The sequence below is a fragment of the Mobula birostris genome, chromosome 11 (genome assembly GCF_030028105.1).
Source record: "Mobula birostris isolate sMobBir1 chromosome 11, sMobBir1.hap1, whole genome shotgun sequence".
NCBI lineage: Eukaryota > Metazoa > Chordata > Chondrichthyes > Myliobatiformes > Myliobatidae > Mobula > Mobula birostris.
The window spans coordinates 21,708,631-21,734,890 of record NC_092380.1 but is presented as its reverse complement, the minus strand read 5'-3'; the positions used below and the strand labels follow the sequence as shown (position 1 = coordinate 21,734,890).

At 48.1% G+C, this 26,260-nt stretch overlaps 2 protein-coding genes across 9 annotated transcripts in view; one reads left to right on the top strand and one right to left on the bottom strand.

Annotated features, from left to right (window-relative positions):
* On the bottom strand, positions 1-16,497 carry mmgt1 (membrane magnesium transporter 1). 3 transcript variants are annotated; one of them, XM_072271874.1, is made up of 5 exons: positions 16,410-16,497; positions 15,469-15,565; positions 14,933-14,985; positions 4,663-4,766; positions 1-4,210 (listed from the first exon to the last, which is right to left on the bottom strand). In XM_072271874.1, exons 2-5 carry the CDS (start codon positions 15,545-15,547, stop codon positions 4,057-4,059), a joined length of 390 nt encoding a protein of 129 aa, XP_072127975.1. In that variant the 5' UTR covers positions 15,548-15,565; positions 16,410-16,497; the 3' UTR covers positions 1-4,056. The 3 variants fall into 3 exon arrangements, with proteins under 3 accessions (XP_072127975.1, XP_072127978.1, XP_072127976.1); XM_072271877.1 differs by lacking the exon at positions 16,410-16,497 and adding an exon at positions 16,320-16,398; XM_072271875.1 differs by lacking the exon at positions 16,410-16,497 and adding an exon at positions 16,296-16,361.
* A 297-nt stretch (positions 16,498-16,794) lies between these two features.
* thoc6 (THO complex 6) overlaps positions 16,795-26,260 on the top strand; it is a 34,493-nt gene continuing 25,027 nt past the window's right edge. For 2 of the 6 annotated variants that reach the window (XM_072271870.1, XM_072271872.1), the window contains exons 1-7: positions 16,795-16,974; positions 18,955-19,070; positions 19,581-19,645; positions 22,008-22,111; positions 22,475-22,512; positions 23,912-23,960; positions 25,401-25,472. In XM_072271870.1, the coding sequence (XP_072127971.1) occupies positions 16,903-16,974; positions 18,955-19,070; positions 19,581-19,645; positions 22,008-22,111; positions 22,475-22,512; positions 23,912-23,960; positions 25,401-25,472 (516 nt within the window). In that variant the 5' untranslated portion in view covers positions 16,795-16,902. The remainder of the gene's footprint in view (positions 16,975-18,954; positions 19,071-19,580; positions 19,646-22,007; positions 22,112-22,474; positions 22,513-23,911; positions 23,961-25,400; positions 25,473-26,260) is intronic. The other 4 variants (XM_072271871.1, XM_072271868.1, XM_072271869.1 and 1 more) reach the window with 4 other exon arrangements.

Genomic DNA, 26,260 nt, shown 5'->3' with positions numbered 1-26,260 from the left:
TTTTTCAATCAGTGTTAATTTTAATAGTCACTTAAATTAAAGTGAAGCTGCCTCCACCCCGTCCCATCACATACTTCCAGGATCAAACACAGTGTGAGGCTCCCTCTGTACATGTTCCTGGGGTCCGACACAGCGTGAAGCTCCATCTGCAGCGTCTCGTGAACCATTCCCAGGGTCAGACACAGTGTGAAGCTCCCTCTGCACTGTCCCATCAGACACGCCCAAGGTCAGACACAGGGTAAAGTTCCCGCCACACCATCCCATCACCCAGTCCCAGGGGTCAGAGGGTGTGGGGAGAAAGGCTCCTCTTCCAGAGTTTTTGCGTGAAGTCACAGTGAGGATCCACTGCTAATTGTGAGATGAGTTTTCCATGCGGCATACTGCATTTGGGTGCAGCCCACTTCGTCACTCAGCTACTTCTCGACGGGTGACAGTCCCTCTGTCTGATTGTAGTCAGTGCAGGTGTGTCACAGTAACTGGGGCGGGTCCATCGGGAACACTCCATGTCATCTTCCGGATATCCCAGGTCAGCACTGACCACCTGTCCCAGATCATCCCCTGCAGAAGGTGGGCAGCTTGCAACATTTGTTTCCCACCCCAATCACCCCTCGGGGAGCTTGCCAGCATTTATTGCTCATCCCTCATCAAACCCTTGAGAAGGTGGGCAATTTGCCAGCATTTATCCCTGATCGCCTCCTCTCGAGAAGGTGGGAGTGAGTCCATCTCTTTGAATTCTGTTGTCCCTGCTGGTGTTGGGACTACCATTGCACTGTCATTGGAGTGAGTTACAAGATTCAGGCCCAGTCCCCATGAAGGGGCAGGGGGTGATGTATGTCCCAGTCAGGGTAGTTCAGGACACAGGACTGGGTGTGGGTCTGAGGCCTGGTATGCTGCAGAATGTGGCCATTCAGGCTGTCTGATACCTGCTGTCCAACCAGCAGAGGTGGGGGCCACCAGCATGGGACAGTCTCTGTGGAGGAGGCCATTCAACCCTATCAACCATACTATCCCACAAGTCTTAGACAAGTTAGAGACTGATCAATGGACGTATGGGAGTGGTAGTTTCACCAGCAACATGGCAGGATTTGGGGAGAGTGGATGGGAATTCTCTGTGGGAATGTGAGGGATTCAGGAAAACCAGGTGGGAATTGTCACTGGGAACATGGCGAGATTTGGAGAGACTGAGGCAAATCAGTAGTGAGTCATGGACGTATACAGATTATAGAGGAGGAGGTATTTGCCGTCTTGAGGCAAATTAGGGTGGTTAAATCCCTTAGACATTGTGGGAGGCTACTGCCGAAATTGCAGGGACCCTAGCAGAGATATTTAGCCATGAGTGAGGTGCGGGACGATTGGAGGATAGCTAATGTTCTATTGTTTTAGAAAGGCTCTAAGGATAAAATGGGAAATTATAGGCTGGTGAGCCTGATGTCGCAGCATGTAAGTTACTGGAAGGTATTCTAAGGGACCATAAGTATTTGGATACGCAGAGCCTGATTCAGAATAGTCAACATGACTTTGTGCATGGTCGGTTGTGTCTAACCAATCTCATGGAGTATTTCGAGGAAATTACCAGGAAAGTTGCTGAAGGAAAGGCAGTGGATGTCATCTTGATGGACCTTAGCAAGACCTTTGACAAGGTCCCGCATGGGAAGTTGGTCAAGAAGATTAGGTGCTTAGCATTCGGGATGTAATAGTAAACTGGATTCAAAATTGGCTTAGTGGGAGACACCAAAGAGTGGTGGTGGAGGACTGCCACTCTGATTGGAGGCCTGTGACTAATGGTGTGCCATAGGGATTGATGCTGGGTCCACTGCTGTATGTCATAGGATGGTAAAGTGTAAACTGGTTCAGCAAATTTGTGGATGACAGAGGAATCCGGGAAAACATATCCAGAATTCCTTCAAATTTCCATATAGGTAGATAGGGTCATAAGGTAAGTTTTTAGCACTTAAATCAAAGCATTGAGTATAGGAGTTCGAATATTGAAGTTGTATAAGATACTTGTGAGGCCAAAAATGGGGTATTGTCTGCAGTTCTGGTCACCTACCTACAGAAACAATATCAATAGGACTGAAAGAGCACAGAGAAAACTTACAAGAATGTTACCAGGACTTGAAGAGCTGAGTTATAGGGAAAGATTGAAAAGGTCTTTTCCCTGGAGTGTAGGAGAATGAGGAGAGATTTGACAGAGGTATACAAATGATGAGGTGTATAAACAAGCTCAAGCAGGCTAATTGAGGTTAGGTGAGAATAGAAATAGAGGTCAGAGGTTCTGGGTGCAAAATGAAATATTTTAGGGGAAACTGTGGGGGAACTTCTTTACAGACTAGGATCTGGGGAGACAAGGTTTGGATGGTGGAGGTGGGGTTGTATATGTGATTGGGTGCATTCAATGGATCCTTGGAGACTGGGAGCAGCGAGAGAGACCCTTAGGAAGGTTTGGTGGGGGAGGGGTGTAGGAAACCCTCTGACACTACACATCGGTAACCTGCCTTGGAAACGGGGGAGAGGGGATCCTCGAATCAACAGTGGAGAATCAGACAGCAATGGTGAGGGAGGAAAGGTTTCCTTCTCCAATGACGCCTTGAGTCATTGGAAGGGAGCGGGGATGGATGGGCAAAGTGGGGTGCCTGATAAAAGTGGGGAGGGGATATCTGGAAGCCTTGGGGCGAGAAACCACAAACCCTGCGTTGAAAGCAGCTGACAGGATTTATTACAGCAGGAAACACTGTTCAACCCCAGTCTCAGCCCACTGACCCCTCCCCACTCGCCCTCTCTTAATAATTTAACAAATTACGCAGCAATCTTCAGGGGTTTCTGATCTGGTAGGGGGAGGAAGGGTTGGACAGAGCTGAGGGTGTCATGATTGAAGGGAAGAGGTAAGGTAAGTGGGGGGGGGGGAATAGAACCAGAGTGATTAGGATTTTGGAGAGCAGAGGGGTGAGGGCAGGGTCACACAGAGCTGGGGGGGGGGGGGAGCAAAAACAGAATTTCCAAGATGGTGGTGGAAAAGACAGGGTGGAGGGCGGGGGAGGTTAGGATTTGCAGAAAGGGGGGAAGTAGGGTGTTGGGAGCAAGCAAGGAGGGGGTAGAGAGCAGGGTTGGACAGAGATGGGGGGACTAGCAAGAGTCAAACTGAGTTGTGTTGGGGAGGGGGGGGGGAGAAGAAGTGGTAAAGATCTTGGGTGGTGCGATGATTCAGCAGCAGGAAGGAGCCCCTGTAGGAAGACTAGCCACTTCCCTGAAACCTCCAGGTTCATTGGCAGAGGGGTGGAAGTTGGAGGGGATGGGAAGAGGCTGCAGGTGGGACCAAGTCCAGGAACAGAGCCCGGGGATTCCTTCTCCATTCTCTCTCTCTCTCTCTGGGCCGTGGACCCATGTCAGAGGGGAGAGATGGGGCACCAAGCTGTGGCAGGAGCTACACCTGGAAACCGAGCCAAGGAACTGCTCTCCCACTCTACCTTCAGATCTCTGTTCCCAAGGGAGGGGAGACAGAAGGGTACGAGGCAATGGACGAAATCTGGGCCCTCCCTCCAGGCGTCCGTTCCAGATCAGGGAAGCCCAGGATGGCAATAGGCCACAGATGGAGCCTGGGGCTTGCTTCCCCCACCTCCAGGCACGTGGTGGTGGAGGAAAAATGGGTTCAGGGTGGGACAAGGATGGAATCAGAGCCTGAGTCCAACATCGGGAGCAAGAGCCAAGCTGTGACTAAGCCATAGATGGAGCCTGGGCCCCAATTCTCCTCTCTGGGCCCCAAGTCTCATATCGGTGAGGGGGATAGAAAGGCCTGATGGGACCAAGCCACGGGCAGACCCCAGTGTTCCTCTCCTGCTCCACCTCTGGGCCCTAAGCAAGTCCCAGGCTCAATCTGCAGCCATTCTTGCCTACCCCAGTATGGGATGGGGCCTCTGTCTCCATCCCCAGCATAAAGGGGGTGAGGGCAGGAGAACTAGATTGTGCCTGGGTGGGGATGGGAGAGAAGTTGGACGGAGGGGTTCTGAGCTGACTGAGTTCCATGGGTTGGAGGAGGGGGAAGAGGGGAGGGTGCCGGGTCTAATGAAGGCTGGGATGCAGTCTCCGCAGCTTCAGAGTGGACAGGAGAGCAGAGGAGGGTGAGTTGGAGTCTCCCTCAGGAGGGCGGAACAATACCCGGCCCCGATGGTTGAAAAGGTAGAAGGAGGGGTGGTTCCTCAGGGTCTCAAATGTCCTGGGTAGAGGGGGAGGGAAGAAGAGAGAGGACAGAGAGGGGCGAGGGGTGGGTGGGAAGGGGGAGCGAGGAGGAGGATGAGAAGGAAAGAGGATAGATCAGGGGTAGGGAGCAGAGGGGAGAGGAAGCAGGAACAGGGAAGAGGAAGAGTAGTGGGGAAGAAAGGAGGTAGGGAACGGAGAGAGAGAGAGAGAAAAAAAAAGAGAATTACACAGGTTACCCAGCATTGATGAGACTGCCTGTCCCAAACAGGCTGTGCCTCATTTCAACTCCACTCACACCTCCCCTCAACTAAACCCCACCCCACTCCTCATCATCCCAGACACAGAATGAAATACCCTCAACACCATCCCACCATACACTGCAGGGGTCAGACACAGACTAAAGCTCCCTCAATATTGTCCCGTCATATACGGTTGGAAAGAGCAGCATAGAAAGCTGCATACACTTACTTGTTTTTCAGCTCAGAAGTTGCATCCATGTCTTTGAACTCCCCAGCTATGTGAACTATCCCATAGCAGGTCACCAGAAATGCCAGCAGTGTTTGAAGGACAATCTGTACAGGGAGAAAGGAGAGGAGTTCAACTGTAGTTTATCACTTCACTTCTACCCATGGATTGAATAGATACATCCTCAGAGACTCTTGCAAATTTCTACAGATGTACTGTGACGAGCATTCTGACTGGTTGCAAAACAAAGCAAAACCGCTCAGAGAGTAAGGATGAGGTGGGGGGTGGGGTTGACACATGCATGAGGCATTCACCACAAATAACATTAAGTTCTAAGTAGATGAAATGTTCAAACCTTTATCGATCCTTTATTGAGAAATTAGCAGAGACGAATGATCTTGTAACTAAACTAATGAAACGATATAATGAAATACGCAGTCTAAGTGTATTCAAACATACTTAAGCCAAGCGTTCTTAAACGTATTTAAATGATAAACAAATCAGTCAACAAGATCATACCCAGCTGCCTCTAACTCCCAACTGGACCAAAACTAAACTAAAGACATAGTAAATATACTCTTTGTTAGGGCATATTCTGGACTTGGGTTGTATAGGAAAATTTTAACTTCAGCAACCAATCTTTAGATCTGAACATGGACTGTAAATTAAATTTAAAATGCTGCCCTGGACAATAGGTTTTGCAGTGAAAGACCAGACATTAATTAATTTTGAGCGCCTGAAGTGTGGATGCGAAGAAGGAGGTGAAAGTTGTATGTAATTCAAAGGAAGCATTGTAGATACGTTGTAAATATAGAACTGTCCATTCACTTTAGCATATAAAGTGTCATGTAATGTTGGGTTGAACAGGCCTCTTTCTCCAAAAGTGCTCAATACAATGCCTATGTCTCATTTTATCAAATACAAAACTACTTTACATCTCCCAGCTGCATCTCTCCAGTGACTTTGTTCACGTGAGAACATTTGGGGCCTTGTCAGGGATGCCTTTGTGACTCAGCACATGGCCAACGATCTCAGCAGTCAAAGTGAGTGAGTATTTTTAAAAATTAGCACTCATACTCAGACCTGTTCAGGTCGGTGGCTACAGGATCACGAAGAGGGCTGAACTGGTAGTTCTAAAAGGCGGGAGGAGAAGATGGCAGCGCGATGCAGCTCTCCGGTGAAATTATATCAGTATTTGTAAGTAGGACGCCGTGCACAATTCTGATTTGATGGAGACAGATGTGAGAAGCAGAGGAACATCTGGAGAAATTTCTGAAATGCCCAGTTCGCTGCCGCTGCTACTGTGTGCTCGAGAATATCCGGAGGGAAGGCCCCAAAATCCCCAGCTTTGCCTGCTGCTGGTGACCGAGGCTGAGGTCGAAGCATTTGGCAGAGATGGTGCTCGGTACTTGGTATCGGAGGGCTGATCAGAGCTCAAAGTTTTCAGACGACTCAGAGTCGGACTGTGGTCGGGCATGGCAGGGAGAGTTTTCTTCCTTCTCCCGTCTGCGTGAGATGTGGGACTTTCGAGAGACTTTGAACTTTTTTTTTTACTGTGCCATGGCCTGTTCTTCATCAAGTTATGGTATTGTTGCACTGTTGTAACTGTATGTTATAATTATATGGTTTTTGTTAGTTTTTCAATCTTGATCTGTCCTGTGTTTCTGTGATATCACACTGGAGGAATATTGTATCATTTCTTAATGCATGCATTACTAAATGACAATAAAAGAGGACTGTGTGTCCTCAATCTAATCTAAAAGTAGAGCGGCGTATGTGTGTGCATGTGTGTTTATGTTACATAAACATTTGTGTTAATTTGGTGAGATAGGGCCACCAGTTGTGAAGGGTGGTTACTGACGGTTAGGATGCCAGAGTTGGGGAGTGTGTACTTGTTCCGGTAACTGTATTGTGGCAGACACGTTTGTGAGTGTGTGCGTGTTTTAACAATGTTTGTAAGTTAACCTTGGTGTAAAAGTTTTAAATGCAAAGGGATACAACAGGTATTATGAATTCAGAAGCACACGTGGCAGATTGCAGAGTACATATGTGTATCTGTCATTTATATTTTGCGTAGTGTGGGAATTAGTATGGAGATATTTCAGGGAGAGGGTTGGGATGGCACCTGTTGAGGTCAGGCAACATCAGGTTGAGAACCCTAATGACCTGAGCCAGCCCTTGACCTTGATTATGACCATCCATAAGCCCTTCACCCCAAGCAGCAGCAGAGCATTTTGTCAGGGTTGCCCTCACTTAAAAATCACATGTGGGAATTGTGAATTCTGGAGCAAGCTCGAGGAAATGGTTGAAGTTCACCAGATGCGCCCCAAAGATGTACGCGTGGTGGTAAAAGCAAAATACTCGAGGAATATGTGGGACAGTATAGCCCAGGGGGTGCAGGATGTTATATGGCAACTACTGAGGATGCCAGCAATGAAGATATATCACTTCCTTGAAGGGAAGTGAGGCAGCGACTGGGGGAGGTGACAGTAACTGGGGAACGATATTGTCAGTGGTTCACAGAGCTGATGAGCCAGCCACGGATTATGCAGAATGTAAATACTGAGCGTATGAGAAATATTTAGGGATGGATAATCCAGGGACAGACGACTTAGTCTTCCTGAAATGCTGAATGAAAGCCTGAGCTCAGCCCACCAGGAAGTTTTAGATTTGGGGATAGCAGTGGGATTGACCTACTGTCATGGGCCGGTGAGACAGACCAGAGAGGGGGGAAGAGGAGTCATAAAGGGGCTGTAGTGAATGTAGCTGCCATGATATCACAGAGAACTTGTTTTATGTGCCAGCAGCTGAGGCACATAGCAAGGAACGCCTAGAATAGATGTGGGACGGTAAAGGAGATGACTTGTTGCAGCCATAGCTTCTCAGGCCATGGTAGGAGACAGTGCTCTGAGAAACAAGGAAAATGTGAAAATCACTCACCAAAGCAGGCAGAATCCACAGCAGTGCCCTCTCTGATTTGGCTGCTGAGGTCAGACAAATGGCTGACAACTGCCTCTATTGCTTGTGGTGGCCATCCATGTAAGTACACAAGAGGTTTATTAGGGGGCTGGCAATGTGAAATGTCATTGGACAAGGGATCATCAGCATTGATAATTGATCTATCCTTACCCATGACTGGAGAGGAGATTTACATTACCAGTGTAAGAAGTGAAACAATGAGGGTGGACAGAAGTCAGCCCCAGATACCTGAGACTGAGGGAGTGCGGTTTCCTGTAGATTTCTGGGTGTGCCCAAACAATGAAGGTACTATCCTGGGGATAGACACAATGAGTAAGGGAAGTGCTATCATAGACTCAAGAGAAGGAGAAATAACATGAACAATAGAAGGACAGTGAACATGTGTGACTCACAAACCAGCTAACATGAGAGACAGCAGCCCCAAGCAGGGAGGAGAGACAGGGCAATGTGTGGGAATCACATCAGGAGGCCCCAAGGGGAGGGGACAAACACAGCCAGGAGCTGTTCGAAGTAGTGCAGCTAGCAATGATTAAAGTAAAGGCTCACCAGAAAGGGGATAGTAAGGAACAGAAAGGGAATGAGTTGGTAGACATCAGTGCGAGGAGGGCAGTGGAAGAACAAGAAGAAACTACAACTGTCAATTTAGTAAGATTACATGAAGATATGAAGGGCCTGTGTAAAGTGCTGAATGACCGAGCAAAACAGCAGCAGCACATTGCCAATCAGAGAGCTGGAGTGAAAGGAGATGGTCCTCCCACAGCCAGGTGACCAAGTCATAGTGAGAGTGCTACCTGAAAAGGCAGGGTTTGCTCCCAGATGGATAAGACCACGGAAGGGTGAAGATAAAGAATATGATTAAACTGCAATTGGCCAGCAGGGAAGGAGGCAACAGCCTTACAAATGACAAAGCTGCATTTTTAAAGACTGTTGGTCAAATCTCTGGAACATCTTGTAGGTAGCCAGTAGGGATGATAGTGTAAGTGTAGTTGCACATAGAGTAATTGGGAGGGGTTCTAAAGCAGGGCATTTCTGCTGCTCTATTTGAGCAGATCCTCTTTAAGGTTGGCCTTTCCTGGTACAAGTTTATTTTATTCTGGAATTAGGATGGATAGCAAGATATTAACTTCAGCAACCAATCTTTAGACCTGAACACAGACTATAGATTAACTTTAAAATGCAGCTCTGAACAATAGGTTCCTAGAGCTGTGAACAGTGATTAATTTGAAAAACTAGACAATGTTGATTAATATTCATTTTGAGTGTCTAGAGTGTGGATGCGAAGAAGGTGCGAAAGTTACACGTAATTCAAAGGAAGCACTGTAGATACGTTGTAAATATAGAACTGTCCTTTGACCTTTAGCATATAAACGTCACGTAACATTAGGTCGAGTAGGCTCTTCCTCTGAAAGATTCTCAATATGATGTCTGCTGCGTCTCATTTTGTTGAATAAAAGACTACTTTATACCTACCGGCTGCATCTCTCAGATGAATTTGTACACATTGCAATATTTTCTCCAGAGCATGAATACGTAACTACACTCTTCACTTCTACCACGCCCCAACCCACATGACAAATTACCCATAATAAACGTGCAACACAAAATACAATAGACAGAAAACACATGGTTCCTTCATCTCAGCCCTTAATTGTTACACTATAATTACAACTACATACTACTAAAAAATAGAAGACATGAGATCTTAACATTCACACAAATACCCCTCCTTCTTTCAGACAAGTCAAGCAATAGTCACGTAGGCCAGAGGTTACCAACACTTAGCCCAGTACAAAGTGATCTTTACCACCATTCTCTGTCAAGTCAAAATCTTGAAGTTTCTAGAGCTGTAGCTCCTCAAACCTCTTCTGTAGAAGACAGATCTTGGTGTTGATGTGTACCTGTCGCACAAATAGTCTTCTCTTTGGAAAGACTTGAATGACTCTTCCCATGATCCATGAGTTTAGAGGCATTGTGTCATCAACTACAAGCACAATATCTCCTGGGAAGAAGTTGCGTCTTATACCCTATCATTTCTGACATTCCTGTTGCTGTGGTAAATACTCCTTCACCCACTGTTTCGAAAACAAGTTTGACGTGTATTAGACTTGTTTCCATCTATGACATGCATAAAGGTCTTTCTTTTGGAACCCTCCTGCTGGTAAGGATGGTGAGGGCTTCAGAAGCAAAAGATGGTTCGTTGTTGATGCTTCCAAATCATTGGAATTGGAGGATGCCTTAGTAATTGGACAATCCTCGATAATAGCTTCTGCTTTGCAAAGGAGGGTGGAAAGCTATTTGTCAAGATTCTGTACCTTCATGGTAGAATTGAGAACATTGCTTACACACCTGATCAACCTCTCCTATGTTCCTCCATGATGTTAACCAGCCCCGGGGGGGGGGGGGGGGGTTAAAAATCCACTTAATTTCTTTCTGATGGACATCAGTGATCGTCTGTGAATGATTCCACTTCTCAATGGCTTCTTTGAACTCACGCTCAGCTCCAAATTTCACCACATTATCAGAGCGCAGTTCACAAACCTGTCCTCAGTTTGCTATAAAACATGGAAGTGCATTAACAAAGAAATTTGTGTCTAAAGAAGATGCCACTTTAATGTGAACAGCTGGTATAGCTAGACAGGAAAACATGACCCCATATCTCTTCACTGCACTCCTGCTCTTCACCTCAAAATGTCCAGAGAAGTCCATGTGTAAACGGAGGTTCATCTTGCCAGAACCTGCCCAGAGGTAGATCCACCACCTGCTGGCATCCTGGAGTTGTGTGCAACCGTCGACACACAACACACTTAGTCAGTATTCTTCTTATTACTGTACTAGCACTGGGGATCTGGTATTTTTGGCACAACCTGGATAACATGTGGTTAAGGGCACTATGTTCCAGCTCTTGATGTACATGCCTCAGAATGAGGTCTGAGATATGAAGATCTTTTGCCAATATAACAGGATGTTTAGTCCCTTCAAGCATGGCTGCCCCACTAAACCGTCCACCAACTCTCAAGACACCATCTTCAAGTATTGGATTGAGCTTGAAAATATGGTTGTTCCTATTCACACTTTCTTCCCCTATGCAAGCTCGAGAATTCTTCTGCAAATGTCTTTCTTGAGCAAAAAGCCAATAATCTCCATTTCAACCTTTCTGAGCTCCTCCGCTGAGAAACAATCTCAGCCAATCTGACCCTTTGCCTTCTCAGTCTCACTCCCCAAAGAATAGCCTTGTTGTTCTTCATTCAAGCCAGACTGAGCAACAACGTTATTCAATTGCTTCCTCTTCCAACTAAGAAACAAGGGCAGGCTCTTAAATCTAAGAATCCAGGCTACTGTCTTCCTCAAACAGGTCCAAGACGAGAAATGATGGATTATATATGTTACCACATCTACCTCAAGTTCAATCTGCATGACATTCATTGTAGCAATCCACCTGACTTCTGAATTATCTAACAGAAGTTCTCCAGAACAATCAGGATTCACAGGCCATTAGTTTTCAGGTTGAAGAAGATACTGAGGTCCTGACGCCTAAGTCTTTTTCTTCAGAAAAGCCTTCACCTTCAACTCTCTGGAGACCATACCTCCATTAGATGTTTGTGAAACCTTGAGAATTTCTGAAACCCTGTTAGCAATGAGGGCTCAGAACCTGGAAGTTGCATTCTTGATATACTTCAGCACAGAAGTACTATCAGTTCAAAAAACTGAGTCCTGAAGCTGCATGTGCAACTCCTTTCTCTGCAATGTGCATACTGCTTGCCACCATAGCAGAGTGAGCTCCATACGAGGGATAAAAACTGACTTCAATGGAGCCATCCTACATTTTCCCATGATAAAAGCACTGTGCACCTGCGAACACGCGCCGCACAACAACACGTAGGTCACTGCTCCTGAGCCACCTTCACTTGCAGCAGCAACTTCTCCAAAAATCCAACGATTTCAAATATCTAAAACCTTAAAGTCTTCCATTTGTCACAGTTCTCCCAACCAGGTTTTTCCACTCGTGAGCAACTGATGTTGGTATAGCATCATCCTAGCCAAGCTCTTTCTTCATAGATCTTGTGGGATCTTCTTAGTAGATAACACCACTGGACTCAAGATTCCTAAGGGATTATAGGAGGAATGATGGGGCGGATTCCCCTTCTGGTAAGTGATCTACCTTGGATTGTGATCCTTAAACTTGAAAGTATCAGACTGAAAGCACCATTCCACATCCAGTACTATCTTGACCCCTCTTAAATTTAGAACACGCTGTTTAGCAATCCTCCTATTATTAGGCATGTTAACATTTACGAATTTTGCAGAATTTGCAACCAACCCGATGAATGTGGCCTTCCCTTGACAAACCAGGTCGTTCAACCTTACTGAATTCAGGGAAGTCTGCCTTGAACTGCTGCTACCAAAGCTAATTCAAGTTCAGTACTGAGTTCCTATTCACTGTCAGTCCAGACTGAGCACGGGTCTCTTCCACCATGGTCACCTTTCAGTGGTCCATTCACAGTCCAACCCAACATTGTCCTGATTGCATAGGGCCCACCATTAAGCTATGAACCACTTGAAATGGCTCCTATGCTCCAGGCACATCTGTCCCTATCAGCAGCTCAATTTATGAATCAATCTCTAGCAAATGGACACGTTTCAGGCGAGACCATTCCCGGAGATTCCATTAATGAGGAATATTCCCTTTCAGGACAGGCCTACTTTCCTACATATAAATGTTAAGCAGTGCATAATAGTTTTCACTATCCAAGCCAGCTACTTCCAATCCTGAAGCGATGTACTGTAGCTACTCACGACCGTCTCTTGATCTATGGTGCACAGGAGAATGCGTGCCCTTTTTCCTCTTAGGTTGAGCTTGTACATTGGGCTCTCTGTGAAAAACACCACTGTACTTCCTCAAGTAACCACTGACTTGTTACCTTCTTAGACTTCACCTGTACAGGAATTATGGGAAGTTTACAACCGTGATCACCAGCACCCATAAGGACATTAGACATCAGGGCATTACTCACTGCTGTGTCTGACTCTTTCACAGTTTGTTTCAAATCTGCACCCTTTTCATCAGAGCGAATATGAAGTATGCTGGGACACCTGCCACTGCATACCTTGCATGAAAGGCCCGGACACAAACAGCCAAAACAAACACCATTTTCCTTTAGGAAGGCAATCTTCTCACCAGGAGCCTTTTCTCCAACTGAGGGCACAAAGTGTGTTCACCCTCACAGGACAGACAAATGCCTTTGGATGACGAGAACATTTCCCTTCCATTAGTTCCAAGTTCAGTTTTAGCTTTACTTCTCAGTGGCCACAGTACTGGCAAGGCTGCTTCCTTTGGTCTTAGAAGGCAATTGTTACTTAGTTTTGTTCACACCTTTGCTTATTACAGGTGATGTAGCACCCTGTATATTCTCAAACACCAGGTATGTAGTCACGTTTATTTGTTTCTCTTTAAAATCAACGATGTTGGTGAAAGTAGCTTCACGGTTGTGCTTAGCTTGCAGTTTACAGACCACTCTTCTCTATAGATCCCTATTGGCAGGCATGTCCAGTTCTTGCACGTACTATATTTCTCCCACGGCATTACAACAGCCATTAAGAAAGAGACTGTAGCCTTGAAGAACTTTCACGTCTTCAGATTTGATAGGTGGCCAAGAAAGCGCCTTTTGCATGTAGCCTAATGCAATTTCCTGTTTACTACCAAAATGTTCCTGTAGTAAAGCCTTCGCCTTTAGATCTCCTTCCTTAGGGTCAACATGCTGGCAACTTCTGACAAGCCCTCTGGGGTGACCTCCAATGTACTGTTCAAGGAAATAGAAGTGGTCACCATAGTTATCAGTCTCGCCTTCAACACTATTCTTAAAAGCCTTCATGAATGCATGATACTGCAATGGATCGTCATCGAAGATTCGAATCTTTAGGCAGAGATACAACGCATTTAATTTTTGCGTCCTTATAGCCTCCACAGTACTATTCAGACATCTATCATCCAAAACACGAGTGTTTCCATGCGGTAAGTTAACACCCCCGTGAGCACATTGAGCAGTAGAATAAGACATCGGTTCAGAGTGCTTCCATCGTGCAGGCTGAGAGTGAACACCCTGAACAACCATTTGGGGTGCTAACTCATGTTTCACAGATACTTGTGGAACAAATGAATCAGCACTGCCATTGTGTTGGGTTTTTTCCGTGTCTTATCCACCTCACTGGAAGCTGTTCACACTTTAACTTTGGCCAGCTGTGCTGCAATTTCTTCCTGCAACTTAAGATGGGTGGGTAAGTCAGTCTGTGGATGATACCAAGACCAGTATCACGATACAAAGATTGTAGCCTGTGTAAAAGACTGGCAAAGAATACAGCTCAATACATCGGTAGCAGGTATGGGTAGAGAAGTGGCAGATGCAGTTTAAGCCAGGTAAGTGTAAGGTGTTACACCTCAGTAGGACAAATGCAAGCAGACAATACACTGTTAAGGGCAAGGTCCCGATCTTACCATATCAGCTCTGCACTTGGGGCGATTCAACCTCGCACTCAGGTTAGGTGGACAGGCATCAAAACTCTTCCATATCGACTCCTCTCCAAATCACTCACTCCAACTCTATCTCCGACCGCAATACCAACTCTGTCCGCTTCAGCTTTGCAATGCACCAGCACGGCTCATTCTACGAACCAGCCTTCGCCTCCACTTGCTTCTCCATGGTTTGTGCTGATAGTTTACCACAATTTACTTCAGAAAAGGTGTTATTAGTAATGGTTTTAGTTGTTATTTCTTGCCATCTGAACTACCAATGAACTGTCGCACAACTTCAGTAGTGCCATCTTACCCTTGAAGTCCAAACCAAAGACACAGACAGCACCTGAATTATTGAATGTTAACCGTACTTACATTTTACAAGGCAAGGAGGGAAAGAGACTGTGCAGAGTGGGACATTAGTGTAGAAACAAAGACACAATAAGAAACAAGTTTGTGGTCCTGCAAGAGGTGATGAAGGTTGTGCAGATCGGTTCAAGAATCTGATGGTTGAAGGGAAGTCACTGTTCCTGAACCTGGTAGTGTGGGACTTCAGGCTTCTGTATCTCCTGCCCGATGGGAGATGTGGAAAGGTGGTATGGGCCAGACGGTGGGGATCTTTGATGATGGATGTTGCCTTCTTAGGGCAACGCCTCCTGTAGGTACTACCAATGGTTGGGAGAGACGTGCTCTTGTTGTTTGAGGCGGAGTGCACCCTCTCTCTGGACTGAGACACCACATCACTACCTCCTGCCTCCCTCCCCCCCCCCCCCCCCCAGTACTCACATCTACAGGCAGCGTCTCATTCTCCTTCTCAGTCAACCTCATGTACGAACGATCTGGGAAGGGAAGTGAGGGACTGAGTTAGTCTTGTCGAGGATAACACAGGGAAGTGGTTTGGCTGAGGGATGAGTGGGGTCCTTGGGGAGGGGATAAGAAACATGGGAAATATCAGGGAGTAAGAGGGCCCTACTCACTTACCACCCCCCATTTCCCCTCCCTCAGGGCACCTCTCTCTTCATGTTCCAAGATCCCATCCTCCTGCTCATCCCCACCAGTACCTCAATTTCATACACCCCTCAAACCCACCTCTACTCCCTGAAACTGCAACCTGGGCATCCTCATTTCACTCCACAACCACCCTGCAAAATCTCTTCCTCTCCCCCACCACCCCTCTCCCCACCCTGGACCCTCCCTCACCCTCCCCTGGGGCACAAACTCTCCTGCCACTCCCTCCACACTGTTCCTGTCCAAACCACCCCCCTTCCCACACCATCACCCCCCCCAACATCCTCCCCTCAACTCCCCCATCCCATACTCACGCTGAGCCGCGGAGAAGGCAGCGTGTGCCAGGGCGAACAGCCCCATCCCCACCAGTCCCTTCCATACTGCTGACGCCATTTTCTCCCAACAGGGACGCTTCAGGGGTGCAGGATAAGAGAGGGCAACAGGTCACAACCCATCCCATTAGAGAGTATCCGACCCTGCTCTCATCAGGAAAACCCTTCCATCCATCTTGTTCAATTGTAAACTCCCGTCCCTTCTTCCTCCTTCCCTTTGTCTGCCCACTCAGCAAGTAAAGTCCCACCCTCTGTCCTGTCCACTTCTAAGTTCTCATCCCTCCATCCTCACACTCCCACCCTGGACCAGGAAGTTGTACAGCCAAAGCCAATCTTGTCTATCTGCATGCTCCCTCCTCCAGCTTCCCTCACTTTGTCCCTGCGAAAGTCTCACCCTCTATCCCGTCCATCTATACGCTCTTCTCCTTCCATCCTTCTCCACCACCACTGGAAAATTCCCAACCATTATGTCCATCTCTGCATTTCCCTCCCTCCTCCATCAGGAATCTCACACTCATCCTGTCCACCTGTTCTCCCACTCCCTGCCCTCCTTCTCCGCACCCACTACCTCCACCTCCCTCTATGTCCACCTCTGCATTCCCCTCGCTCCTCCAACAGGAACATGCCACTTTATCCTATCCATCTGTTCTCCCATCCCCGATCTTTACTGCCTTCCTCTCCCCACCCACTGGCTTGATCTACCTTCACTTCCCTCTCTCCACCCTTAGGAACAGACACCTCTCATCCCTAAACCCAATCTCTCACCTCACTCCCCCGATACAACAGCCCCTCTCCACGTCTCCTCTCACCTCTCCCTGTACTTCTCAGCCTACCTTAGGCCTTACGACACTCGCTCACCCATCCCAGCTCCTCTCCTTTCCCAATTCCCGACCCCAACCTCCTTCTTTCCCCTCGTCACTCACCGCAGCTCCTTCAGCCGGATTCCAAGATGGCCACCTCTCGCGCGGGCGGCCCAGGACCGTAAATGCCGGGAGATGTAGTCCGCGCTCTCAGTGTCGTCACCACTGCCAGCGATGCTTGACCCGAGACGGACTACATTACCCAGCGTGTATCGTCGTTAATACGCCGGGTTCAGAGGGCGCCGCCGCCTCACCATAGCAACCAAAGGCGTTCTCTCAACTCTCCTCACCCCCAACCGCCGGGTAAAAAAGACGATATTTTTTACTCAGACGTGGTACAGAAACTTTTTTTGGACAAGTGTTGAAGGAATAGCGTTTTTCCTGTTATTTCTGCGCTTCGAAGTGAAAGGAGTCTGCTCTCCCAGAATGCTCCGCAGGGCACAGCCAATCTCCGCAGGCGATAATTATTTTGTTTTACGCACATTTTCAGGCTCCGCGTTCGGCCGACAAGTATATTTTATCCGTAAACCGGAGGAGATTGTTTGGCTTCTTTTTGATGCCGGGCGCCGGTTCGAGCGGGGAGCGGTGGGGCGCATGCGCTCCGGTGATGGCGGCAGTGGTAAATGTTGTAGGTGTCCGGGTCTGGGGAGCGGACAATGGGGAACAGGGAATCCAGGATCGGGGGCAATGGGAGGTTCGGGAACGATGAGAAGGGGCGGGGGAGTCGGGGAAATGAGGATGGTGTCGGGGGTACGAGAGGCGCAGGGGTGAGATGTATGGGGGTCTGGTACTAACTGGTCGGGGACATTGGGGGAACCGGGGTAACGAAGGGGGCTGAGCGGTAATTGGGGTCAGGGATGCCGGTGACGGCGTGGGGGAAGCTTAGGGGTCGGGCGTGACGAATAACGAAGCGGTCAGAGGGTCGAACCCGAGTTTTGAAAAGCTAGAGTGTAAATGTCCATACTCATGAACTCACTGCGTCAAGTTATAAAGGAAAGCGTGCTGTACGCCTTCGTTACCGCCCGATCAACTTTCAGAGAGCTGTGGACTTGGATTCCTTTGCACATCAACGCTCTTAGGGGTCCTACCATTGTTTTTGTACCATCGCTTTACACTGCCCTCCCAAAGTGCAGAATCTCAAAATCCATCTGCCATTTCCCTGCCCGTATTTGCAGCTGCTGTGTATTTGCCTAATCTTCTACACCGCCCAAGACTCCCCCAATCTGAAGGGAATGGAAGGATAGAGATGATCTAGGGAGGGATATTTAGCATGAATTGGCATCAAGATCGGCACATTAGAATCATGTTTATTATTAGTGACATGTTGTGGAATTTGTTGTTTTGTGGTAACAGTACAATGCAAGACATAAAAGTTATTAAGTGTTAAAAAAATGATCCCTTTTCCCAATCAACTGTCCAGCTCTTGGCTCCATCCCTGCCCCTCCTGTCTTCTGGCATTTCAGATCTCCCCCTCCCCCTCCCACTTTCAAATCTCCTACTAGCTTTCAGTTAGTCCTGACGAAGGGTCTCGGCCCGAAACGTCAACTGTACCTCTTCCTACAGATGCCTGGCCTGCTGCGTTCACCAGCAACTTTGATGTGTGTTGATCAGATATTGCAAATGGGTTTGGTAAATTGGTTTATCATTGTCACACGTACTGGGCTATAGTGAAAGACTTGTCCCACGTGCCATCCATGCAAGTCATTTCATCACAATCAGTGCATCAAGGTCGTACAAGGAAAAAGCAATAACAGAATGCAGAATAAAGAGTTACAGTTTCAGAGAGAAGGCAGGCAATAAGGTGTAAGGCCATAATGAGGTAGATTGTGAGGTCAAGACTCTGAATTTAGCATCTGTGTTGTCTGTTCAAAAATCTCTCTGTCTCCCTCTCCCTCCCCTCCCCTCCCTCTTTATCTCTCACTTGCTCTTTAGATAGAGACGTAGATAAGGTCACGTCTCTGTCTCCCAGGGTAAGGGGGTCTAAAACTAGAGTGCGCAGGTTTAAGGTATAAGGGGAGAGGTTTAATATGAACCTGTCAGACTACTTGATGGCTATCGTGTGGACAGGCAGAGGCTTTTTCCCAGGGTTGAAATGGCTAACACAAGGGGGCATAGTTTTAAGGTGTTTGGAAGTAGGTACAAAGGAGATGTCAGAGGTAGGTTTTTCCACACAGAGAGTGGTGGGTGCGTGGAATGTACTGCCAGCGATGGTGGTACAGGCGGATACATTAGAGACTTTTAAGAGGTACATGGAGCTTAGAAGAACAGAGGGCTGTGCGGTAGGGAAATTCTAGGTAGTTTCTAGAGTTGGTTACATGGTCAGTGCAATATTGTGGGCCGAAGGGCCTGTAACATGCTGTAGATTTCTATGTTCTATGTACTTCTTCACCCAGAGGGTGGTCTGTTGAGGTGCCAGAGGAACTGGTTGAGGCAGGTACATTCACAACATTTAAGAGACAGTTGGACAGATAGATGGATAGCAAAGGTTTAGAGAGTTATGGGCCGGATGCAGGATAGGCTTGGATGGGCTGGCAGGGGTCGGTTGAGCCTGACTGCTGTTGGCCCCGGGCTCTGTCCCATCGATGACTGTGACTCTCTCTCGTTGCAGGCGGAGGTTCAGCACCGGCTGGAGCTGTTGCATCTGACCGTCTTCTCCCTCAGCTTCTCACCTTGTGGTCGGTACCTGGCGGCTGGCAACAACTATGGGCAGATTGGAGTCTTCAGGTAGCTGTGCACCGGCGTTGGGCTGGCCCCGCCATTCTTCCCTCCCGTCCCACACGGCCACACTTTCCCTGTGACCCTGGCCCTGCCGACCCTTCTGCTTTGACCCCAGTCAAGCTGACCCTTGCCTCTTGACCATAGTGCTACAGAGACTTGATGATAGCCCTGTTGACCCTTGTCCCTTGACCAGAGTCCCATTGCTCCTTCCCCACTAACACTTCCCCTTTGACCTCCTGCTGCCCCACCTCAACCTAGCCATGTCGCACCTTTGCCCTTTCACCTCGGCTTGTCACTTTAACCCTGATCTCTTGATCCCCTTGATCCCCCACAACCCTCTGACCAGCCTAGGACTCCCCCCCCACTTTACCCTGATGGGTAATCGGTTCCCACTTCTCTGTATATGACCCCTGACCCCCACTGCCCTGTGACCCTTAACCCCAGTTTGCAAGCTGCTGTCCCTACCTTCCCTCTAATGGATGACCTGCGGTGACACCTTCTCTCTTTCTCCTTCAGCCTCTCAGCCGCCCTGAGTATAGAAGCAACAGAAGAAAATCAGAAACCCATCTTCATATTCCAAGGTAGGAAAGAAAAACTCAGTGTCTGGCCTTTTTTTTCACAAAATACATTTATTACAAATTCATACCACTGCAGTGCTATTGTACAATCACATTGCAAACAAAACCCAGAGAAACCATGATGAACACAGACTAAATTAACACATTCCCATGTTTATCAGGGATGGTATTTATCTCCTGTGGTACTCAACACTTTTGAAACACCTTTACGTTACCTGTGGATGCTGCGTGTTCTTTTTCCACAGCTACCCAGGCACAGGCATGTTCCCTGAACAGTGCCAGGCAGTTAGCCTGGGCAGAACCCTCCGCTGCCCATCTCCAGGACCCACAGATAACTATCCTGGCCAGCCCCAGAAGCAGGTTAACTAGGACATCCTCCTCCCTCCTGGATGACCAGAGGTGAAGAGGGTGGGGCTAAAGTGCAGCCAGAAGGCGAGAAATAGCCCCCCCCAGATGTGCAGATAGAGGCTGCAGCCTGATGGCATGAGTGTCAATTTTTCAAACTTCTGGCAATGCTCCCCTTTTCCCCCATTCCCTCTCTCGCCTTGTCTCCTTGCCCACCCATCACCTCCCTCTGGTGCTCCTCCTCCCTTTTCATCGCCTCTGTCCTCTCTATCAGACTCTCCACTTCTCCAGCCCTGTATCTCTTTCACCAATCAACTTCCCAGCTCTTCATCCCTCCCCCTCCAGGTTTCACCTATCACCTTGTGCTTCACTCTCCTCTCCTTTCCCCCACCTTTTAAATCTACTCCTCAGCACTTTTTCTCCAGTCCTGCCGAAGGGTCTCGGTTGGAAATGTTGACTGTACTCTTCTTCATTGATGCTGCCTGGCCTGCTGAGTTCCTCCAGCATTTTGTGTGTGTTGCTCCTGACTCCTCCCCCTGCTCTCAGACTCCCCGACATTTTTCCAACAAGTAGAAGGGTGGGTCATGGTGCAAATCCTGCAGCATTTGGACCTGTGACCTCACAGAAGTACCTTGGAAGTGCCGGAGCTGCAGATCGTTCAGTGCATCCTTCTCCTGGTATTCCTGCCATAGCTGAGGGTGCCGGATGGTGGGCTCAAGATGGGACTCTTAAGTCGAGCAACTCTGTCTCGTGCTGTTTGATCTCAGAGTCCCGCCTCTTGTCAAACCCCTAGTGTACTTCTGACATAGAAACTGGACATGCATCTCACCAAAACCATAGGGAGCAGAAATCCTCCTGTCTCTCCCAGAACATCTGGTTGTTAAAATGCCAGTACCTGAACCCCATGTGCAAATGCAGAGGACTGGACTCTATCCCTATGAGGTGGTGTCCAGGCATGGTACTGTCCGCATGGAGGCGCCTGAGAAGTATAGAGGCGGTCAATGCAGGAAGCTCCCCCACGCCGGATCTTCTCAAGACGGTGCGAGTGTTGGGATGAAGGTTCCACCAGGTATACCAAATCAAAGGAGCCCACTAGCTGGAGACCAGAGTGGCCCTCTCCTCGAGGATACGGTTGAGATCTCTCCCGAGGGTGACGCAGTCCCCAGGGTGCGTCTGCAAAACACCTCGCACCTGCGGGCATACAGGTTGACAAAGAGCAGTGGTACGCCATCCAGGCACACATCAAGATGGAGCAGGCATATGGGAACAATATCCTGGAGTTTATTGATCTCTGGCTGAGAAGTCAGGGCCAACAAGGTTGCCACCCACCAGAGATGGAGCTGAGATGGCTCATGTAGACCCCTCCCTGCCACTCCAGGAGCCGAGTGGACTCGTCTCCTGGAACGGTGTGAGTTTCGTGCAGGAAAATCATCAATGAACTCCCATCCCTGAGAGATTGTTAAATCTGCGGAGAGAACCCCTGCTGCTGTTCAGGTTGAGACCAGCTATGGTGAGCTTCATAACCCTCAGCACTGGTACCCTTCCAGTGAGAGCAGAGCTGCTGTTCCCCAAAGAACCCCAAAAGGAGTGAGAATGCTCCTTCACTCCTGTGTCGAGTGGTGGCAGAGCCACCTTGTGTCCCACTATCCCCCGAAGGAGGGAGGCTGCTTTTCACTCTGCTGCCCCTCACCTTCCTGGCAAGTTGTCAGTGGCCATAGCGAGAAGCTACATAGTTAGCAGCTGCCAACAAATGCAGTCCAAACCTGGTGGAAAAACTCCCAACAGAAGCCCGGAAGCCTACACACAAAAACAGCCACTTACTGAAATGTTCAGGGGACCCTCCACACCTCCAACAATGTATCTGGAAAACTTCACCCAGCAATTTTTCTCAATTTCTTCCAGCTGAATCAGAATAGCTCCACCCTGGGAGTGTGGAGGGAGCCTCAATCTGTCTGACCTCGGGACTATGTGTTGGGATGGTGTGAGGGATCTCTCATTGACCTGCTTGTGCCCCCCACAGCTCATGAAGGCCCTGTGTACAGCCTGGTCTCCACCAGTCGCCATCTGCTAAGCTCTGGAACAGGAGATGTCAAGGCCTGGAACTGGAATGACCTCATCAAAAAGGTGAGTGGGGATGGGAGTGGTGTCACAGCCTAGTCCACTGATTAGGTATCCCATACTGAAGCTGGGGAGCAGGGGACGATGTGTCCGACACCCAGAGAGGCAAGGATGGTGTGCCTGTTGCCCAGGGGCGGGGGAGAAAGCAGTGTGTCTGGCACTTGGTCCCAGAGGGAGAGGACAGTGTGTCTGACACCAGGTCCCCGGGGAGGTAGGAGAGGATGATGTGTCCAACACCTGACCTTGCGGGGTGAGGAGGAGAGGATGGTGTGTCTGACACCTTATCTCGGGGAGTGGGGGGAGAGGGCAGAGTATTCGACATCTGATCTCATAATGTGTCTAATGCAATAAGTTAATGATTTATTTCAGAGTTGCAAGGAGGTTTGGTGTCGACGACCTGCATTTGGGTAAGTGTTCACCTTCTGATTACCAATTCCATCCTATTCACTCCCAGTGGGACCCTACCCTTTTCCCATCATCTGCACACCCAATAAGATCCCACCTTTTCCCAATCAGAATCAGGTTTAATATCACCGGCCTATGTTGTGAAGTTTGTTGTTCTATGACAGCAGTACATTGCAATATATAATAGGAAAAATGACTATAAATGACATTAAGAAATAAATATTTATTTTCTCATTTCTTGTATACAGTGGATTCTGGTTAATTGGGCCATCAGTTAATTCGGGCAGCCACTTATTTGGAACCATTCTTTTTTTAAAAAATCCTCATTGAGAAAATTGTTGGGTGTCCTTCATTTATTTGGGACACTATGCTGCTTAATTGGGGCAGGAGACAGTTGCAGAAGGGGTTCTAACTAGCTTGAGTCGCGCGCACAGAAATGAGCAGCAAGACAATTGTGAACCATTTGGCTCCCTGCAGTTTCAAGCATTCAGGTGTGGAGATGCCAGAAACAGCTGGGAGTGAAAATGAAACCATTTTTACTACTTCGACAAGTTAGGAATGACAAGGAATTTGAAGGTATCAACAATCATGTTGAATGTTGCAATGAAAATGAAGATTTGGAGGATCCAGTCATCGATAGCATTGTATGAAGGCAGTCCATTATCTGCACTAGGTGTCTGTGCTGGTTTTGTTTATTACATAGAAGGGATTAATTCGTCCATCAGTAACTATATGAACTAATATACAGTTTTATAGTACTATAGTACTATTTCAGTGTTCTAATTTGTTCTGTACTTCATTTAAATGCATAATTTGTGACTCAGTTTGTCTTTTTTTTTATACCTTTTTAACTATTTCTGTGAAACTTTGACTAATTTGAGCAGCCACTTAAAATGTACTGGTCCCAATGTGTCCCAATTAGCCGGAATCCACTGTGTACACATACTGTGTGTGTGTGTGTGTGTGTGTGTGTCTATATATATATGTATGTAAAACAACTGGCATATAAATTGATGCACTCTCAATGGGACTCCATGCCATCTCGTTCATGCCCGATATCTACATCCCCAATTGGACCTCACCCCATTTCGTTCCCTCCCCATCATCCGTGCTCCCCTTTTTGAGACTAATATCCTGCAGGAGGCTACTGCAGATTTGTCCTTTATCCTCACGTGCAGGAGATTCCCGGGATTTTGCGTTGGACAGGCATTTCCTTTCTGTGCAGTGCCATGGTCCAGGTGGACCTCTGAGGGCAAATCTACACCTCTCCCTTCTCCTTCAGCCCTTAGTGCTCCATTACCCATGCCTGGCCTTAAAGAGACACATGTACTGTGGAAACTGTCCAAGACTGGTTGTGGCTGTTTTACAACCCCATCGACTTACAGTTCTGTTCCTCCACAGGACGCGTTTGGACATCCCAGAGATAAACAGCTTGATTCTCAACCAAGAGGTAAGGCTGATAGAACATGACACAGGGTGAAGCTCCCTCTGTGCAGTTTCATCACACACTCACGGGGTTCATGCGCAGAGTGAAATGCTCTTTGCACCGTCCTGTCACACACACCTGTGGTCAGATGCAGAGTGAGGCTCCCTTTGCACCGTCCTATCACATACTCCTGGGGCCAGACACTGTGAGGTTTCCTCTGCACCATCCACCATGTACTCCCGGGATCAAATACAGGGTGAAGCTCCCTCTGCACTGTCCCATCACACATTCCCAGGGTCAGACACAGGGTGAATCTCCCTCCACATTGCCCCATCACACATTCCCAGGGTCAGACACAGGGTGAAGCTCCCTCCACATTGCCCCATCACACATTCCCAGGGTCAGACACAGGGTGAAGCTCCTTCCGTACTATCCTATCACACACTCTCGGGGTCAGACACGGAGTAAATCTCCCTCCGCATTGTCCCACCACATATTCCTGGGGTCAGACACAGGACAAATCTCTCTCCTCGTTGTCCCATCACACAATCCCGGGTTTAGATAGACAGCTGTTCGTGTGGAGGTGGGAGAAAGTGAAAGAAAACCACTGGATAAAGTTATCTTGAAACATCGAGGGAGGTGTGGCAGGACTCCCAACCACCCCAGTATCTGATGGCTAAGGTTTTAGAGCTGGCTAATAACACAGCCCTCGACAACAAGGAGACGGGGATCATCCCTGCCACCTGCTGCTCGACTTCCGCAATGATGAGGAGCTCAACAAGTTGTGTGGTGTCACCATTGCTCAGGGCAGGGTCCTGCCCAATTTCCAGGTCCACCCCCCTCCCTCCATCTCCCCTCCCCTCTCCCTGTGTCTCTCCTTCCCCCCTTGCCATCTCTTCTCCCGTTTCTCCTTCACACGCTCTTCCCTCTGTCTCTTCTTCCCTACCACCTCAACCACTCGCTCACCAGTCTCTTCTGTTCTCTCCAACTCTCATGTTCACCATTTCTTTTGCCTTGCTTCCCCTTCATCTACCAGCAATGTTCCATCTTTTGCTACTAGTGCACAAAGGAATTTAAACGCGCACAAAAAGGTTGTCACCCTCTTCCCCGTTGGCATGTTAAGTATATTTCATAATCATACACAATCACATTTCCTTTTCAGTTTCTGATGTGGACGGTGTTGACAAGGTGGAGTTTGTGATGATTTGCCTACAGATTTTAGAACTGGCTTACTTACACTGTTCTTAATTGAAGAAATTATACACTGTGCACATGTTATTGTTACTGGTCAAAAAATTGTACAGCGTAAGATTTTTGTGCACACTGGTCATTACAAATTAGAGGGAACATTGTCCACCATGGTTGCTGGGACACCCCTCTTGCACTTTCCCTCCCATGAGACAGACCTCAGTAATACATCTTCCTCCTCCTCACACTCTCTCTCTCTCTCCCTCTTCCCTCCAGGACAACAGTCTGCTAATGGCCTGTGGTGACAACACTGTCCATATCATGGACCTGGAGCACGGGACCTTCACGGTGAGTATCCCCCAGGGCCATACCCTCCCTGTGGGTGTGCACTGAGAGTGGGGACAGTGCTGGGGGACCCACCCGCTCTCTGGCCGATCCAGCTGTGGAGGGGGGGGCAGCATCATTCTTCACGTCCGAGCCAGCACTCCGGTCCCATAATACCAGAAGGCATAAGAGCCTCTTCACCCCATTCTCCTGCCTTCTCCCTGTAACCTTTGCCACCCTTACTAGTCAAAAGCCTATAAAATCTCCACTGTAAATATATCCAATGACCATGGCAATGAGGCACACATTTCACCTCCCTCTGGCTGAAGAAATTCCTCCAAACCCAGTGAGATAATGCCATCAGAAACAAGGGACCACAGTGCACACCCACAGGTGAATGGCACAGGTGGTGAGGCAGCAGAGACACTGAACAGTACAGTACAGCACAGTGTACACCCTTCTGCCCCGCGATGTGCTGTGCCTACTCCACCATCAATCGTAAAATTGCACAAGGCATTGGTAAGGCCAAATTTGGAGTATTGTGTACAGTTCTGGTCACCATAGTAAAGATGTCAACAAAATAGAGAGAGTACAGAGAAGATTTACTAGAATGTTACCTAGGATTTCAGCACCTAAGTTACAGAGAAAGGTTGAACAAGTTGGGTCTTTATTCTTTGGAGCGTAGAAGGTTGAGGGGGGACTTGATAGACGTATTTAAAATCATGAGGGGGATAGATAGAGTTGACGTGGATAGGCTTTTTCCATTGAGTAGGGGAGATTCAAACAAAAGGACATGAGTTGAGAGGGGGCAA